The 16,969-nt window shown below is 37.6% G+C and overlaps 2 protein-coding genes across 2 annotated transcripts in view; both read right to left on the reverse strand.

The window, feature by feature from the left end:
• ak7b (adenylate kinase 7b) overlaps window positions 1-6,742 on the reverse strand; it is a 28,214-nt gene extending 21,472 nt beyond the window's left edge. Inside the window, exons 1-4 of the mRNA XM_028821983.2 lie at window positions 6,613-6,742; window positions 6,200-6,379; window positions 3,749-3,857; window positions 1,057-1,151 (exon numbers count right to left, since the gene is read on the reverse strand). Of these exons, the coding sequence (XP_028677816.1) occupies window positions 1,057-1,151; window positions 3,749-3,857; window positions 6,200-6,379; window positions 6,613-6,696 (468 nt within the window). The 5' untranslated portion in view covers window positions 6,697-6,742. The remainder of the gene's footprint in view (window positions 1-1,056; window positions 1,152-3,748; window positions 3,858-6,199; window positions 6,380-6,612) is intronic.
• Window positions 6,743-11,627: 4,885 nt separating this feature from the next.
• Window positions 11,628-16,969, reverse strand: part of galcb (galactosylceramidase b) — a 53,526-nt gene continuing 48,184 nt past the window's right edge. Inside the window, exons 16-17 of the mRNA XM_051919809.1 lie at window positions 16,271-16,347; window positions 11,628-12,543 (exon numbers count right to left, since the gene is read on the reverse strand). Coding sequence (XP_051775769.1) covers window positions 12,400-12,543; window positions 16,271-16,347 — 221 coding nt within the window. The 3' untranslated portion in view covers window positions 11,628-12,399. The remainder of the gene's footprint in view (window positions 12,544-16,270; window positions 16,348-16,969) is intronic.

The following is a 16,969-nucleotide window of genomic DNA, read 5'->3' on the forward strand; positions in this document are numbered from 1 at the left end:
TGGTGCATGTTGGAACTCACAGTCAAATGAGGCCAAGAATACAAGGTCATCCTCCTACAGCTGGTATGCAAAACTCAGGACACCATACTGGCCTTGGCTGCAGCTTAACTCTTTGAGGGCTGAATATTTTTTCCAAAAAACATAGTTTCTGAAAAGCAATGGTTTCACACAGAAATCAACATTAAACGTCTGTTGCTGCATGCTGCGACTGCCAGTTTGCCAGGCTGTCTTTGTGTGGCTGGGGCAGCAGCAGCAGTGGTCACGGTTGCAGTGTATTGCAATCTGGTTTCTACCTCTTATCATTGTTAAGTGGCAGTCCTCCTTGTGAACATTACTGTAGGCATGTCAGCTACATGAACCTGTTCAGTACCACGATTAGCTGAAGCTGAAACCTCACATTCGTTTTCGAACACTTGTATCAAAATTGGAGTCCGACAAGTCATAGTCCAGTTCAGAGAAAATACGCAAAACTTTGTCCACGGAGTATTTTGCTTTACACATTCGCTTTGAAATCTCGCCATTATGTCAGTGCCATTTTTCCTCCTGTTTGCTCCTTACTACTCACACAAGCACAGGAAGTCTCGGTCAAGCCAATGAAACTAACTTTCCTTAAAGCAACGAGAGTCCAAATAAACATAATGGTTGGTTTTGTCACCGTTTACAGTTGATTACCATCCTTTTGACAAAAGTCGACATCAGCCCTGACAGAGTTAATATCACATCCCTGGAAATTACTAACATGAGAGAGAACAAGATGGATGGCTACACAAACTTTTAAAGGGATTACGATTAGTGCCTGTCACTGGGCAGTATTTATTTTGAAAATTACAGACTGAGTAACATGAAGCACTTGTCCCAAAGGCTCATAACCCTTTTACACAATAATATATATGATCAAAAGTCATCTCTAAAGATATAACGGGATTGTAAAAAAAAAAAAAACACATCCGCACAGCACAAACACGGATTCATCCACTGCACATTTGAGGCTGGTCTCTGTGTCTGGAACAAAATACTTGGCTATATTCAAATAAAATTAGAATTCTATCAACTTACAGGGTCGATGGGTTTACTGAGCGCCCAAGTCATTACAGTTGATAACAAAATGAACATCTTTGGCCCGGTGAAATGCTCCAATTCTGAATGAAGAGCTAAAAATGGACAATAGACAAAGAAAATACATTTTGAATATGTGAATATCTATTTATCTCAATTGTTATATTGTTATTTTATTTTGAGTATTCCCTAAATGTAATTTCAACTAGACATTTTTGGCACAGGAATAAAGGTCACTGCGATCTACCCTCGTAGTAGTAACAAATAAGTACAAGGCACACTGAAACTGGGAAGATTAAAGTCACCAGTAAGCATTAGTTTCACATCTGTGGGATGTGAAAGGAAACCAAAATACCAGGAATAAACGTAACAATCAGATGGTCGCCTACAATCGTAAAAATAATCGTTCTGCAATAGTACTTTATTGAGTTGTGTGTGTGATATGTGGCCAGCTTGTCATTCCGGCCAATACCCCCAGGCCGCCAGGTGGAGCTTTCCCTGCAGCATGGACGTGCCCCGGGTTCCAGCAGGGACTCATGGACTATGTAGTTTTTATGCACAGCCCTGCTGGATGCCTTGGGGACCACCAGGAGTCGCTGTAGGGAAGCCCGTCGACTCTTATATGCCCTATAACCCGGAAGTACGTCATAATCCCAGGACAGGAGAAAACGGTGTACTTCCGGGTTGAAGAAAAGGATTGTTTACCCTGACCCGGAAGGAATAAGGACTTGTGGGTTGTGCCAGGAACCACTTCCGGGTCAGGGAGTATAAAGGACTATGGGAAAGCCCAGTACGGGGAGCTGAGCTGGGAGGTAGGGTGGCGACGTGTCTGGGAGTGGTGGTTAGTGTATTGATTATTGTTTATCGATTACTTATATGAGTGTTATAGAGGATAGGGTGCTTGGTGCACATATAGGTCTAAATAAAAGTTATATTTGGACTTTTATATGGTGTCTGACGTCTGCACAGAGGGTTCAAGGGGTCAAGGAGACCACAATCTTTCACATGTGGTTATTCGTAGAACCCTTGCTAGACAAAGAACCTTCTCATTTACGTAAGTGGGCTGATTGGGCTTTAAGATATGTGGAAATGTTCATTGTCTTTAAGGCTACAGCAGGATACTAACAGATCAAGTATACAGCAAGACTCCATTTAAAGTCAGGAACCCATTGGTATTTCACAAATCTGTTAGAATGTATTCATAGTTATTTATGGAACTAATTACAGATCTAAGTATTTTTTTTCCAGAGCCTTCATGTGTCTGACTCTTTGAGGAACCAACAATATCTCCCCTCTGGCAGCACTCAGAAGAACCACGTTATTTTTAAGAGTGTATATTTGGGAATCAAGCACAAGTTCTTGAAGCAGCGAGGCAGCAATAGTAACCACTGCTCCAACCTAATCATTTTACAAATGACTTTATATCATATTTTCTCTTAGGAAATATTTATTAAAAAAGCTAAAAATATTTTTCTTGCCCCCATGCTTGATGCACATATAATATCTGAAATACCTGGTATTACAGGGGTCCTCGAGTTACAACGTCTCGACATACGACGTTTCGAGTTTACAACACTCCCTCCCATAAAAACTTGAGATGTGAGAAGGAATAAAGGTAAGGATTTTTTTTTTTTACACTCATTTTTTCTGTTACTACAGTACGGTGTACAGTACAGTACATGTATGTCCTTTTCCTTTTTCTGTGGCTTAGTTGTGTTTTTATGTTCTAGATTATTATTTTGCAAATGTGTTAGGATAGGTAAGTGACTTAGGCTACGGTGTGTTTCGGCTTACACCAAAATTTGGGTTACATCACTGTTGTAGGAACAGAACTGTGTCGTAACCTGAGGACCCCCTGTATTAGAGATCATACACTAAAATTTGTTGCACAAAATGTCAATATGGATTCAAGAGCAAAAACTGGAATGGCAGATAGACAAGGATTAAAATGATTATAAATGACTCTTTTGGTATAAGGTCTCCTTTAAAAATAGCAGTTGGTAGCCTTTATAATGTAATGAAAAACATTTTTTAACACTACTTTTAAAAATGTAAATAAGTGCGCCCACCATTTTAATCAAATGTCTATAATAACCTATTTTGCTCAACTATCAATATTGGAAACTCACATGTGAATTTATATTCTAGTAGAAGCATTTTATATAGTAAGGACCTTTTATAAAATGGTTTTCATTTTCATTGTCCTTTTTCAAACTGTTGTTATAAACTCTCATATTAAAAAAACATCGCTGCTTAGCTGCACCAGAGGCTTCATTTTCTTCAGTGTACCCCCACGTTTATTGTTTTACTTCCTGCTATTCTCTGCTCTTTTACTCCGTATAAGTATTTTGTATCACTCGTTTTTGGTAAAATGTATTTTAGAATTATATGTACTGTATATGCTTTATTGGTGATGTGACATTTTCAGTGATAATTATATAAGAAAAAATATTTCAATGAAATCAGATTCTCTCCTGGAATTGATCTGATTGTCTCTTCCAATTGAGAATTTGGTTACTGAAAGTGGAGGCAGTATGGGTACTAAACATAACATTTCTTTATGTACCCGTGTATACATCAAATGCAGCACCCAGTCCCACTTTCACTGGGGCCTTGTGAACTTAATGGTATGGGGAATAACATCTCTCAATGCATTGTGTACATGCTACCCAAAATGAAAAGGAGCGCAAACCTGAAACAGCCCAAGAGGCCTCCTCAATTTGATCAGCACGTTCAGCTATGTTATAAATGATAATATCACATTCCATAAGCAGTAAAAGGAGTTCTTCTCGATTTGAAACCTGAGAAAAGAAATAGACACAATTTGTGAATGTATTAATTATAGATAGATAGATAGATAGATAGATAGATAGATAGATAGATAGATAGATAGATAGATAGATAGATAGATAGATAGATAGATAGATAGATAGATAGATAGATAGATAGATAGAGAGCTTTATTTACTTTATTGGCAGTCAAAATCACAGTGAGGCATTATGCAGGCATATTGCAGTTGGTGTAAAGGTATAAAGATATTCTGTCTGATCAGTATGCCTGCAATATCAATGTTTCAGCTCAGCTTTAAATTAAATGCAAACATAATCATAAAAATCTACAGAAATTGTTCTGGGAATGAAGGTGCAAATTGCAGTAATGATTACAAATCTAGGATTAGTATTCTGTTCCTCAAAACATAAGGCATTGCATTTGGGCATCAAAATATTAACAAAAAAATTTTGAGAAAACAAATCATTGTATAGGGTGGTCCAGATCTAACTATGCAATTATTGCACTGCATTGCATTAAAAGTTGCATAGTTAGATCTGGACCACCCTGTACTAGAAGCAAAAACGAAAAAATGAAAATGAAAGGAATTTTCAGATTTTGATTTTTGATTAAAGAATAAAATGAGGGAAAACAAGGTATTTTTTAATTCTGCGGTAACAAATAGCAGTCATAAACTTAAATTACACATACTTTTGTGGATTAATTTGTGATTCAAATAATGAAAGTTGTAATAGCTCAAAAACAAAAAAACAGACGCATTTTCGTCGTCTCAAACCGGAGGTATTGTTCTGCGCGATTTTTGACGACACGCGCGAACAGCCCTCCTCCTCACAACACATCGATCGACGGCCCTGAAGTTACACTGCACGGCATCAGCAGAGGACGGACCATTGTGTTGTTTTTTGGAACAGTAAAAGAGTGACACTCCGGGACGAGGACATGACTGCAGAAAAACTGAGTCGCATCTTTCAGGTAAAAATATAAGCTTTGCAAACTTTGCTTCATTGATGTAGCAATTCTTTTATGAACGTTATGGTTGTTACTTACTGTGAAACGGCTAACATTTGGTGATTTCATTTACTAACACTAAGTCTTGCAATTTTTATAGTGCTAGCATTTTGAATGTGTGTCAATGTGTGAATGGTTGCTCATTGACTTTTACCGGCTACTAGTTACTAGCTAATTAGATAGATAGATAGATAGATAGATAGATAGATAGATAGATAGATAGATAGATAGATAGATAGATAGATAGATAGATAGATAGATAGATAGATAGATAGATAGATAGATAGATAGATACTTTATTAATCCCAAGGGGAAATTCACATACTCCAGCAGCACCTTACTGATACAAAAAACAATATTAAATTAAAGATTGATAACAATGCAGGTAAAAAAACAAACAATATCTTTGTATAATGTTAATGTTTACCCCCCCCCCCAAACCCCCCCAGCCACCGGGTGGAATTGAAGAGTCGCATAGTTTGGGGGAGGAACGATCTTCTCAGTCTATCAGTGGAGCAGGACGGTGACAGCACATTAGTAAATGTTTCGAGTATTAACAGCGTGCCCAAGTGTAGCACATGTTAGGAGAGCAATGTGATTTACAGAAAGTTAATTGTCTTCTTAACATGTGTTACACTTATCCTGTCATGTCCTCCCGTAATGGTCTGCTGATGCCAGTGTAACTTCAAGGCCGTCGATCGAAGTGTTGTGAGGAGGGCTATTCGCACGTGTCGGCAAAAATCGCGCAGAAGGGGAAGTACCTCCGATTTGAGAAGACGAAAATGCGTCTGTTTTGTTGTTTTTGAGCTATTACACCTTTCATTATTCGAATCACAAATAAATCCAGAAAAGTATGTGTAATTTTAAGTTTATGACTGCTATTTCTTACCATAGAATTAAAAAATACCTTATTTTCCCTCATTTTATTCTTTAATCAAAAATCAAAATCTGAAAATGCCTTTCATTTTCATTTTTTTCGTTTTTGCATCTAAAATGAAATTTCAAATACCAAAAAGTAGCCTACACGGACTCGGAAGCTTGTAGATGTTTGATTTTTAGTGGAAATTAAAAGGAAGCTATGATCCACGGATGGCATACTATCCATCCATCCATCCATTTTCCAACCCGCTAAATCCGAACACAGGGTCACGGGGGTCTGCTGGAGCCAATGCATACTATATAATATATATTATATTTTGGAGATTCTGTTCAGTTAAAATACAATGACAGTTTCAAAGTTAATAAATGGTGAGCGAATGCAGCCGGCACGTAGATGTGACTCTTGCAGATACATACGTCGCTGTGTGCGATTTAGACCAAAAGGCATCGTTTTTTTTAAACTTACTGTGTATTCCTCCATTGCAAACCCGGACTTTTCTCCTTGTTTGGACAAAGTGCCGACAATCTGAAAAGTGCCTTCTTTCGGTTTGCCAGTATGTGCCTCTGCTGCGGAGCCCTCTTCTTCTTCCTCCTCCTCTTCGGCAGGCTCTTCCATAGACGCTCCAACGACACATTTTGAGAGATACTACAAGAAATAAAAGTTATAACTGATGACACGGTGAACACGAAAACTATTACGTGATTTGATGTACTGTATATCTTAGATTGGTGACTTAAATATGAAGAAGTAGCGGTGTCATGATGCGGTAAAGCTATATAGTACAGTTCCGCTAAACTTTGTAGCACTGTGACTCTAAGATGGTGACTACGTTTTATTTATTAGATAAACACACAAAACGGATTTTTTTTTCCTCTTACTTTCCCGATGTTTCTAGCGGTGTAAGTGTCAACGTGGTTCAAAAACACTCTTTTACTGCGGATCACTTCAACTTCGTCGTCCATGGTGCCAGACTCTCGCGTCCGCGACGGTCGCTACACAAACAATCGTATCCAGGATGTGACGTTTTTCTTCCCAGCAACTTCCGTTAACGCGACCGGGAGAAAAAGATAAACAACAGAGAGAGAGAGTAGTGTGTCGGTTGTTTAATTACAAGTGCTTTTTTACTAACGTGAAACTTGTAAAAATAATTAATACATTTATCATGCAAAGAATGTATAAATGACATATGTTTTTTGCGTATTTAAAGAAATATTTGACATTTCTGAATATGTATGGATTCAGTGCATGAATGAGGTTAATTCTTAATAGAGGTCCTTAATAATATAATAAACTAGCAACTTGTGTTTAAACCAAAGCATTTATACTTTGCGATTGATACCAGTATAATAGCATTAAATTATATTCCATCTAGTATAACTACCGATGTAGACAAAAGGGTGTTAGGAATCCTCCCGTTATAATTGAACATAACGTACAAATCTTAAACCCAATTACTCCATTTCAGGGTGCTGTGGTTCCTTATAAATTATGCAATTGAAAATAATAAGGATTTTTTTGGTCAAGGCTTATACCCGAGGTTTGCCTCAGTCCATTTGTATCACGTATTGTCTATTCATTGGGGGGACTGGACGGGGTCGGCATGTATACCAGTGCCGCAGACTTGCTGCGTAACCGAGACAGGAGTTCAACACAGTAACATTCATAGGTTGTTGAAAGGTGTAAGAGTTTTTGATCAAATGTTACTCCGACAGAAGCAGATAACAGATCTTGCCTTTGTGGCGGTTTGGAGTTTGGCTTGCTGCTAAACTGAGCGCATTTTAAAGTTCTGGCTCTGCTCACACACTCTAATAATTACAGTATAGCCGTACACTCTGCTCCAGTAAATGCATGAAGTAGTTTTTATTTTCCCCGTTTCTTATCATGTGGTATAGATGATCATGTTAAGCCGAAGTGTATCAAAAATTATGAACATGCACAACTGAACACAATTTTGCATGTGGAAGTGTCACTCACAATAAGTGATGGACTCGGCAACGTGCATTTTTGCACAACAGATTTTCAGAGCCAATTTTGTTATAGGATTTCAGCTATCATGATATTAGAATTCCAACTGAGGACACTAATTCATACAAGCTTCACAGTGCAAAGCCACGTTTGACTTTTTAAGACCAAAAAGTACTTTGAAGCAAGCTCTTCCAGAATGACATATTTGCGGAGCCTGCTACGTTTTTCTTTTAAATACTGTCAGCAGAAACAAATTCAAACTATTTTACAGCACACGGCAAACAGAGAGACCACAGAATTATGAGTACAGAGTGAAAAGAGAATTAGCTGGGTAAATCTTTTGAACATGATGGAGCTTCTACCACCGTCACATTTCATAGGAGTCACTGTGTAGAGCACCAGAGTTTTGATATACTTATAAGGACAACTGTTGTCAGATAAGTCCAAACAATTATTAGCAAAATTAATTGAATTATAATTAAGTATTTATGGGACCAAACATTGCTTCTTTCATATCTCAGATTGGCTTAGCAAGCATGGCAATCACCCCCACAAGTTTTTAAGGTAGTAACTTCCACGTTTTAATCTGTGTTATCAACACTTTATTTCATTGTACAAGATGTCCATGCACAAATTATAAATACATGTGCTTCCGTAGTTCACTTTCTATTTACAAACATTCATGTTTTTGCATCATTCCTAAGACAAAGTGGATCACTACTTTTTAGAAACAATGCTGGAGCCGAATATGGCTAGTTCAGAAAGACCCCCATTAGTTAGAACTTAAAACTTTCACATCCCAACCCACCGCTGTTACTTCAGGTGGGCTCTGTCCTGGGACCCCTCCTTTTCATTATTGACCTCCTCCCCCTTGGTAATATCATCTGTAAATATAACATTATCTTCCACTGTCATGCAGATGACCCCCAGCTCTATCTCACTAGCAAACCTTTTTCTTCAAATTTTCTTAAATTAAATAACAAGTGACAAAACTGAGGTTCTCCTCCTTGGTACAAAATCAACATTATCCAAAACTGATCATTTTTCCTTTGTTATTGATAATTCCTCTGTCTCCCCTTCCCCATGTTAAGATGCTGGGTGTCATCCTTGACAGTACTTTATCCTTTCAGTCCCACATCAATAACATCTCCCGGTCTGCGTAACTTTAATCGTATTCGCCCCACACCACTGCTATCCTTGTTCATAGCCTTCTCACTTCTCGTCTGCAGAAAAAAAATCTCTTTATAAGCTTCAACTGGTCCAGAATTCAGCTGCCCGCCCGCATCATTATTTGAACCCCCTCTAGTCACCATATCACTCCCGTCTTGCAGCAGCTTCACTGGCTTCCAGTTAAGTTCTGCATTCAATTCAAAATTCTTCTGTTAACTTTTAAGGCTCTCCACAACCTCACCCCTCCATATCTGTCTGACCTCCTCCATGTTGCCATTCCCTCCTGCACCCTTAGATCCTCTTCCTCCATCCACTTGACTGTCCCCTTCGTCCGTCTTACCACCATGGGAGGGCACAGCATTCAGCTGCTCTGCTCCCCAGCTCTGGAACTCGCTACCATCTGAGCTTAGAAATATTGAATCATTTTCACTTTTCAAATCTAAACTTAAAACTCATCTGTTTAAGACTGCTTTCTCTCTTTGACTACAATTGCTCTGTTTGATTTTAAATTTTGTTTATAATGTGTGTTTTATCTATTGTTCGGTGTCCTTGAGTGTTTAGAAAGGCACCTACAAATAAATAAAATGTATTATTATTATTATTATTATTAGCATTTCATAATGTGAAAACCTGGTTGCAAACACAAAACAGAGACCTTCTGAAAACATTCCAGATTTACTACACATAGGTTGGTCCACATGTAACTATGCAATTATTGTATTGCATTAAAAGTTGCATAGTTAGATCTGGACCACCATATATATATATATATATATATATATATATATATATATATATAGTTAGGTCCATAAATATTTGGACAGAGACACCTTTTGTGTAATTTTGGTTCTGCACATTACCACAATGAATTTTAAATTAAACAACTCAGATGCAGTTGAAGTGCAGACTTTCAGCTTTAATTCAGTGGGGTGAACAAAATGATTGTATAAAAATGTGACGCAACTAAAGCATTTTTTGAACACAATCCCTTAATTTCAGGTGCTCAAAAGTAATTGGACAATTGACTCAAAGGCTGTTTCATGGGCAGGTGTGGGCAAGTCCGTCGTTATGTCATTATCAATTAAGCAGATAAAAGGCCTGGAGTTGATTTGAGGTGTGGTGCTTGCATGTGGAAGATTTTGCTGTGAACAGACAACATGCAGTCAAAGGAGCTCTCCATGCAGGTGAAAGAAGCCATCCTTAAGCTGCGAAAACAGAAAAAACCCATCCAAGAAATTGCTACAATATTACGAGTGGCAAAATCTACAGTTTGGTACATCCTGAGAAAAAAAGCAAGCACTGGTGAACTCAGCAACGCAAAAAGACCTGGACGTCCACGGAAGACGGAAGAATCGCAACGCTGTCAGAAGAAAGGACACACTACCATTGACCTACACGCATACTAAATCAACAGGACATACATTTAACTGGGACAATGTACAAGTAAAATTCAAGGCCAGTACCAATAGTGCCAGAGAGCTGGCCGAAAATTGGCTATCAAATGAGAACGCCAAGAACAGACATTTGGACATACAGTAAATCCAGCATATGCAAACTTAAGAAGAACATGTTCATAATAAATAAAACTTTACAACCAATAACCCCCCCCCCCCCCCCCCCCCCCCAATCACACTGACTTGATTCTTGTAAGTCTAAGCATTATCCTCTGATGAAGACCCCTGGCAGGGGTTGATAGATCAGGAATAAAAACTACTTTATGATACGCAAGTCATTTTCTCCCTTTGTGGATCTCCAGCTGCAAATATATTATATATATTATATACACACATATATATATATACTATAGAGAGACAGAGAGAATCCCACACAAATTACTTTGATATCTTAAATGTGAGAACAAGCGTTAGCATTTCCGGTACAGTCTGTTCAGAAGTTTATTAGTTTATTATCCTGGAATAAATGGCAGGATATTTACTATGGGTAACATTTTTTTTGGGTTAAAATACCGGTTCAGCCCTACTACACTTTATCCCTTAACCGTGGCAGACACGTAGCACTTCTTATTGTTTCCTTTTCTGCCTAGGAATTTTTTACTATCAGCATATTACTTGAACTTTACATTTCTATTAACCTGTTATTATTATTGTCATATTCATTTTTAATTTTTCCAACATAATAATGTATTCATTCAATTTTCACACCAGCCCGTTCTAATGTAGGGTCCCAGGCATTTGGAAGTAACTGCAGCAGCCGCAGGTTAAAGAGAATCTGGATGGTATGGCAGTTCAATAATTAATACTGCAGTTACAGTACATACAGTAGGTGGTGATTTTCTCCTATACTAGCCATTCAAGTTTTGAACATCTGTTGAAGTAGTAAATGTATATTTTACATGTTTTAGAGTATTCTCTGTTGAGAAAAGCCAAAGAAAATGACCGTTTTTATTGGCTAACTACAAAGATTACAATATGCAAGCTTTCGAGGCAACTCAGGCCCCTTCTTCAGGCGAGATGTAAAAGGTGTCATTTTGCTTGGCTTTTCTCTACATTCATAATGGCTAACACGGTACAACACCCTAGTACTACAGTATTCTCTGTTGAACTTCATAGGTTTCAACTTTTATCTTAGTAATGTTTAAAAAGCATAATAGCAATTATTGAATGGCTTCACAAAATTCTTACAGTATGCAAGTTATAGTACATGAAGCACTCAACACCACATCAGACCTTGAACCATGTTTCGAATTTTTCTAATAAATAACAACCACCAATATAAATAAACAGCATGCTTCAGTTTATGCTTTTCTAAACTTTTATTATATTTTATACACTGCTTATGAATTAAGAATCAGAAATGGCTTTATACAATATGTAATTGATTATTCTGAAATTTGAAATTTCAATTTTTATTACAAAAAAATGATAAAAATTCAGTGCATTTCACAATTCTGGGGGAATGAATAGAATCAGTGCAATTGTCTTTATTCAGTACCTCAAGTATTTGAACACTGCCTGTTTTAAAAGTCAGCTTTTGTTATAATTTCATCAAGACAGCATGAAAGAACAGACCTAAACTTGGAGTAAGTTGCTGATGTAGTTCTCACATATAGTAAATAAAAAAAATTTAAAAAAACTTGTTTTTGCTACATTATGATCTTACTTTAAATTTTTCCTCCATATAAATAATAAATAAAAAACTAAATATTTTGTTCACTTAATAATTCACAATAAATTAAAATAATAAAAAATAACATAAAATGGCAGACAGCAACAGATGTAATTTCTACTAACATGAAATACAGTAAATGTATACATGAAAATGAAAAAGTGCACATTTTCAATCTCCTATAATTGCACATTCAAAATGTATGCAATAAATTTAAAGGCATGGGGTAGTATTTACACAGATCTCCTTCATTCAAAAGCCTTAGATTTATAATCAGAAAACCATTACATTTAATAATCAATTTTTACAGTATATTGCCTAAGAATTTCTAATAAAATTAGAAGAGCATTTTGGTTTTGCACTCCTGATTAAGTATGACATTTTAATATAGCAATTGGATTTTTTCAGTCTGCTTCCAGAAGGAAGTTATCAAACTGTGTTTTTTCAAATGTTCCTGTACCGATAGCTGCCCAGCCATTTTTTGGTCCCAGGATAAGTAGGTTCTTCCATAGTGGGTATCCATTCAGAAAACCTGACGCTTCATAACCCTGTGGGATAAATGCAAAATAGTTACACAAAAAAAAATTTTAAAATCCAATGAAATCTGCAGATCAAACGTAAAATGAACTCGTGTGTAAATGAGAGGGAGGTCAGAGGAATGGTGAGGATGAGGGGAATAGAGCTGGCGAAGGTGGATAAGTTTAAAAACTTGGGATCAACAGTACAGAGTAATGGGGAGTGTGGAAGAGAGGTGAAGAAGAGAGTGCAGGCAGGGTGGAATGGGTGGAGAAGAGTGTCAGGAGTGATTTGTGACAGACAGGTATCAGCAAGAGTGAAAAGGAAGGTCTACAGGACGGTAGTGAAACCAGCTGTGTTATATGGGTTGGAGATGGTGGCACTGACCAGAAAGCAGCAGACAGAGCTGGAGGTAGCAGAGTTAGATTAGAAATGAGGACATTAGGAGGGTCAGCTCAAGTTGGACGGTTGGGAGACAAAGTCAGAGAGGTGAGATTGCGTTGGTTTGGACATGTGCAGAGGAGAGATGTTGGGTATAATGAGAGAAGGGTGCTAAGGATAGAGCTGCCAGAGAAGAGGAAAAGAGGAAGGCCTAAGTGAAGGTTTATGGATGTGGCGAGAGAGGACATGAAGGTGATGGGTGTAACAGAACAAGATGCAGAGGAAAGAAAGATATGGAAGAAGATGATCTGCTGTGGCAACCCCTAACGGGAGCAGCCGGAAGAAGAAGAAGAAGAAAAGTAAAATAAACTACTTCACAATGACATCTTTTTAATAATGTCAGTTAGAGTCTAACCTGTAATATCCTAACTACAGGGTCACGGGGATCTGCTGGAGCCAATCCCAGCCAACACAGGGTGCAAGACAAGAACAAACCCAGACAGGGCGCCAGCCCACCGCAGGGCACACACACCCACACACACTAGGGACAATTTAGCATCGCCAATGCACCTAACCTGCATGTCTTTGGACTGTGGGAGGAAACCCACGCAGACACTGGGAGAACATGCAAACTCCACGCAGGGAGGACCCGGGAAGTGAACCCAGGTGAGGCAGCAGCGCTAACATTGCGCCACCATGCTACCTTTTTAATAATTTTTAATAAATCTCAAATATATTTGATTTTGAGGCATGCTTTGTTTATACAGTATAATCGGTCCCAAAGCTTCCTGACCCAACACGTCTAAAGGTTTACATATCAGAAAACCCTTCACAATGCATGTCATTTACATATTTACATGAGTGTTTTGCTGTGACGAGAAAATGATTATAAATACATTTCTTGAAGACTGATATTTATTTTTACCAAACAGTTTGATGCGAGGAGGTTTTTCTTACTCATCCAAAAAAAAAAAAAAAAAGCTGGGGAATTTTGAGTTGGAAGGTTTTTAGTCAAGGTGTACTTAAACTTGTGGCTGCAATTGTAAATATGTTATTTTAGAAAATCATTGTGATAGTGTGAAGCCTTCTTCTTGTGAGGTAACTAGTTAAGTATTTTGGTTTGCAGTGCAGAATGAAACATATAAGCATTTCTTTTAGAAATGTCATAAAGAGACTGATTGGCTCCAGCAGACCCCCGTGACCCTGTAGTTAGGATATAGCGGGTTGGATAATGGATGGATGGATAAAGAGACTGCTGAAATGGTCAAGTAAACAAGCAGAATCTTCCATGGGGATGGTTCAAGAAACTGGCTGATCGAATGTTCTTTCACCCGCCTAGTAAGACCTACTAGGTGGCGTGTATACAGTTTTTGTAACAGAATAAGTGCTGAATTCAAAAGATATTGAAGAATGACGGTATAATGGAGGAAGACTAATTTTAGGCTGGTTGTTCATCTCATGAATTTTAACCAATCAGAGTATTACATGTAGGCATTTATTCAGCAGTGTTAAGACAAATTCAGTTGTTTATAAAACAGACCTCTACTCTTACTTTTTTGACCATTCTGTAACAGACTGCTGTGACGGATGCTCCCTGTTCAGCGTGGTGCTGCAAGGGTAAAATAAAGGATACAGATGGACAAGCTTTCTCCTGCCTAATTACTGACTTAAAAAGGATTTTTTTTTTCAAAACTTGTCCTGGTAGAGGATAAGCTTCTTTCTTTAATTAATATGTTGATTTCTACCACATATGAAGTACACTTTTTAAAGTCAAGTTTCTTCTTTCATTGTGCTATGGATCACAGACTATTTGCTCTAACTATAAACTGATAGGATGTTAAGCTGCAGCACTGTGTGTTGGAGGTGGTGGTCAGAAACACTAGGGCTCCCCAGGGAACTACTCAGTCTCAGTTTCTTTTCCTTCTCTACCCAATACATTTTAAATGCAACATCCGGTTTATTTAACCTAAATCCGTTTTCACAAATTATGCATTGTAGACTGCATTGACAATGGAGATGAAGATGACTATACAAAGGTTGTGGAGGACTTGGTCATGTGGTGTAAGAACCTCCACCTGGAATTGCACATTATCAAGACAAAAGGAGTTGTTGGTGACAATTTGATGTTAAAGAAAGTCTCTGAGGTCAGTCAGCATAATAATAATTCTTTACATTTATATAGTGCTTTTTTCACTACTCAAAGCACTTTACATAGGGAGAGGGAAGCCACTTCAACCACCACTAATGTACAGCAACCACCTGGACGATGTGACAGCAGCCATTTTGCACCACACATTAGCTGTTAGGTGGTGAAAAGGTGACAGATAGTTAGCCAGTTAGAGGAATGGGATGAATAGGGGGCCAGAATAACTAGACAGTGGCGGGCAACTTAGCCAGTATGTCAGGGTACACTCAACTCTTTACAAAAGGACCCCATCACTGCACTATGGCATTGGGATCCACATTCAGACCACAGGGTAAGAGCCCTCTGCTGGCCATGCCAACACATTTTCCAGCAGCAAGCTATTCCTGGTTGTTCTCTCATAAAAGTACTGGCCGGGACCAAACATGCTTGCTTCAGGTGAATTACCTGTTCTGAAGTGCATGCGGTATGCTTGTATAATGGTGAAAAAGGTAGTGCAGATCGATCTGAACAGTAGACTGGGCCAGCTCAAAAACAGACTTATTTTTCAAAAAGCAACAGAGCTGGCTCTTCATTTTGGAGATACTTAAGTCCGTTAAAATTTGTGGCTGGATGCTGGGGATGTTCCACAAATTAATTATCAAGGTCCAGGAATACAAGTTACATAACACAACAGAGCATGAAGACCAGGTGTATGCCTGAACTGACCCTAGAATTAATGAAGGCTGTAGCAGAAAAGAGGGTGATGGGAAATTTAGAAGACATCATAACTGATGATGATCACCCTGTCCATATGGTGTTGCCCTGGAGCACTTTCTGGACTCTTTTTTGCCTGCTGAAATCAAACTATGTACCTCCCAATAGACACACAAAACAGGGACAATATTTCTATATAATAGAATTATTATATTGTAAGTATAGTTCTGGGTTTTGAACTTATATACTATTTTGCACCTTGTATTTTTCATAATGTGATACACACACTGTTTTATGTTCTATGCTGCTGCTGAAGAAACTAAATTTCCTCTAGAGATCAACAAAGTGCTAGTAAATAAAAATAAAAATTGGATTAACATTTATATTTAAAACACAAAATTAAAAGGTTTAACACAATTAAACGTGAACAAGTTTATGTATATTGTAATAAGCAGTAAGTGTTTAATATTAAGTTATCCTGATAAAATGCAAAATACAAACATCCAGCATCAGAAATGACAAAATGAAATTACACAAACCTTTATTTGCAGGGTTAGTGTATGCCAAATGCCTGCTCTCGTACCCGATTTACCTACGGCTAACACAATATTTCCCTCTGTTAAAAAAAAAAAAAAAAAAAAAAAAAACACAGTTTAAAAAAAGTAATTAAAAATGTAAAGACAGAATACCGTCAGAAGCAATACAACATATTTGTGAAGTAATTACTGCATGTACTCAGAAATGGTCTCCGTGTATGTATTAGTTTTTCTAGGATATCCCAGTTCTTATCTCATTGGCTCTGCCCCCTGCTCGTTTCACTCGCCAACCCCCAGGCAGGTGCTATGTGCTGACCTCTTCGCAGATTGTCTGCTCGCATATGGGGAAGCGAATGTGCAATTTAAACAGGTTGTTATTTTCATGGGAATTGTTACATATGCATAATAGGACTAAATATTTTACATTACAGCGAGCAATTAACCATATTAAAAAATAGTAAAACGTAATAAATGGAAAGAAAATTATGTTTCATGTTGCATTAGAGGTATTCGTTGTGTTATAAGTTTTCATTCTGTTTGGCTTTCAAATTTATTTGTAAATACTTTTCAAACTTACAATTTTACGGTAAAACTTCAGTAAAAACAACTTTTTAAATTAACTTTTCATCAATATCACATTGAATTTTTGATTCTGTGTTTGGACTTACATTGTGACAACACAACGTATAACTGCCCGTGAGT

The sequence above is a fragment of the Erpetoichthys calabaricus genome, chromosome 16, assembly GCF_900747795.2.
Source record: "Erpetoichthys calabaricus chromosome 16, fErpCal1.3, whole genome shotgun sequence".
NCBI lineage: Eukaryota > Metazoa > Chordata > Cladistia > Polypteriformes > Polypteridae > Erpetoichthys > Erpetoichthys calabaricus.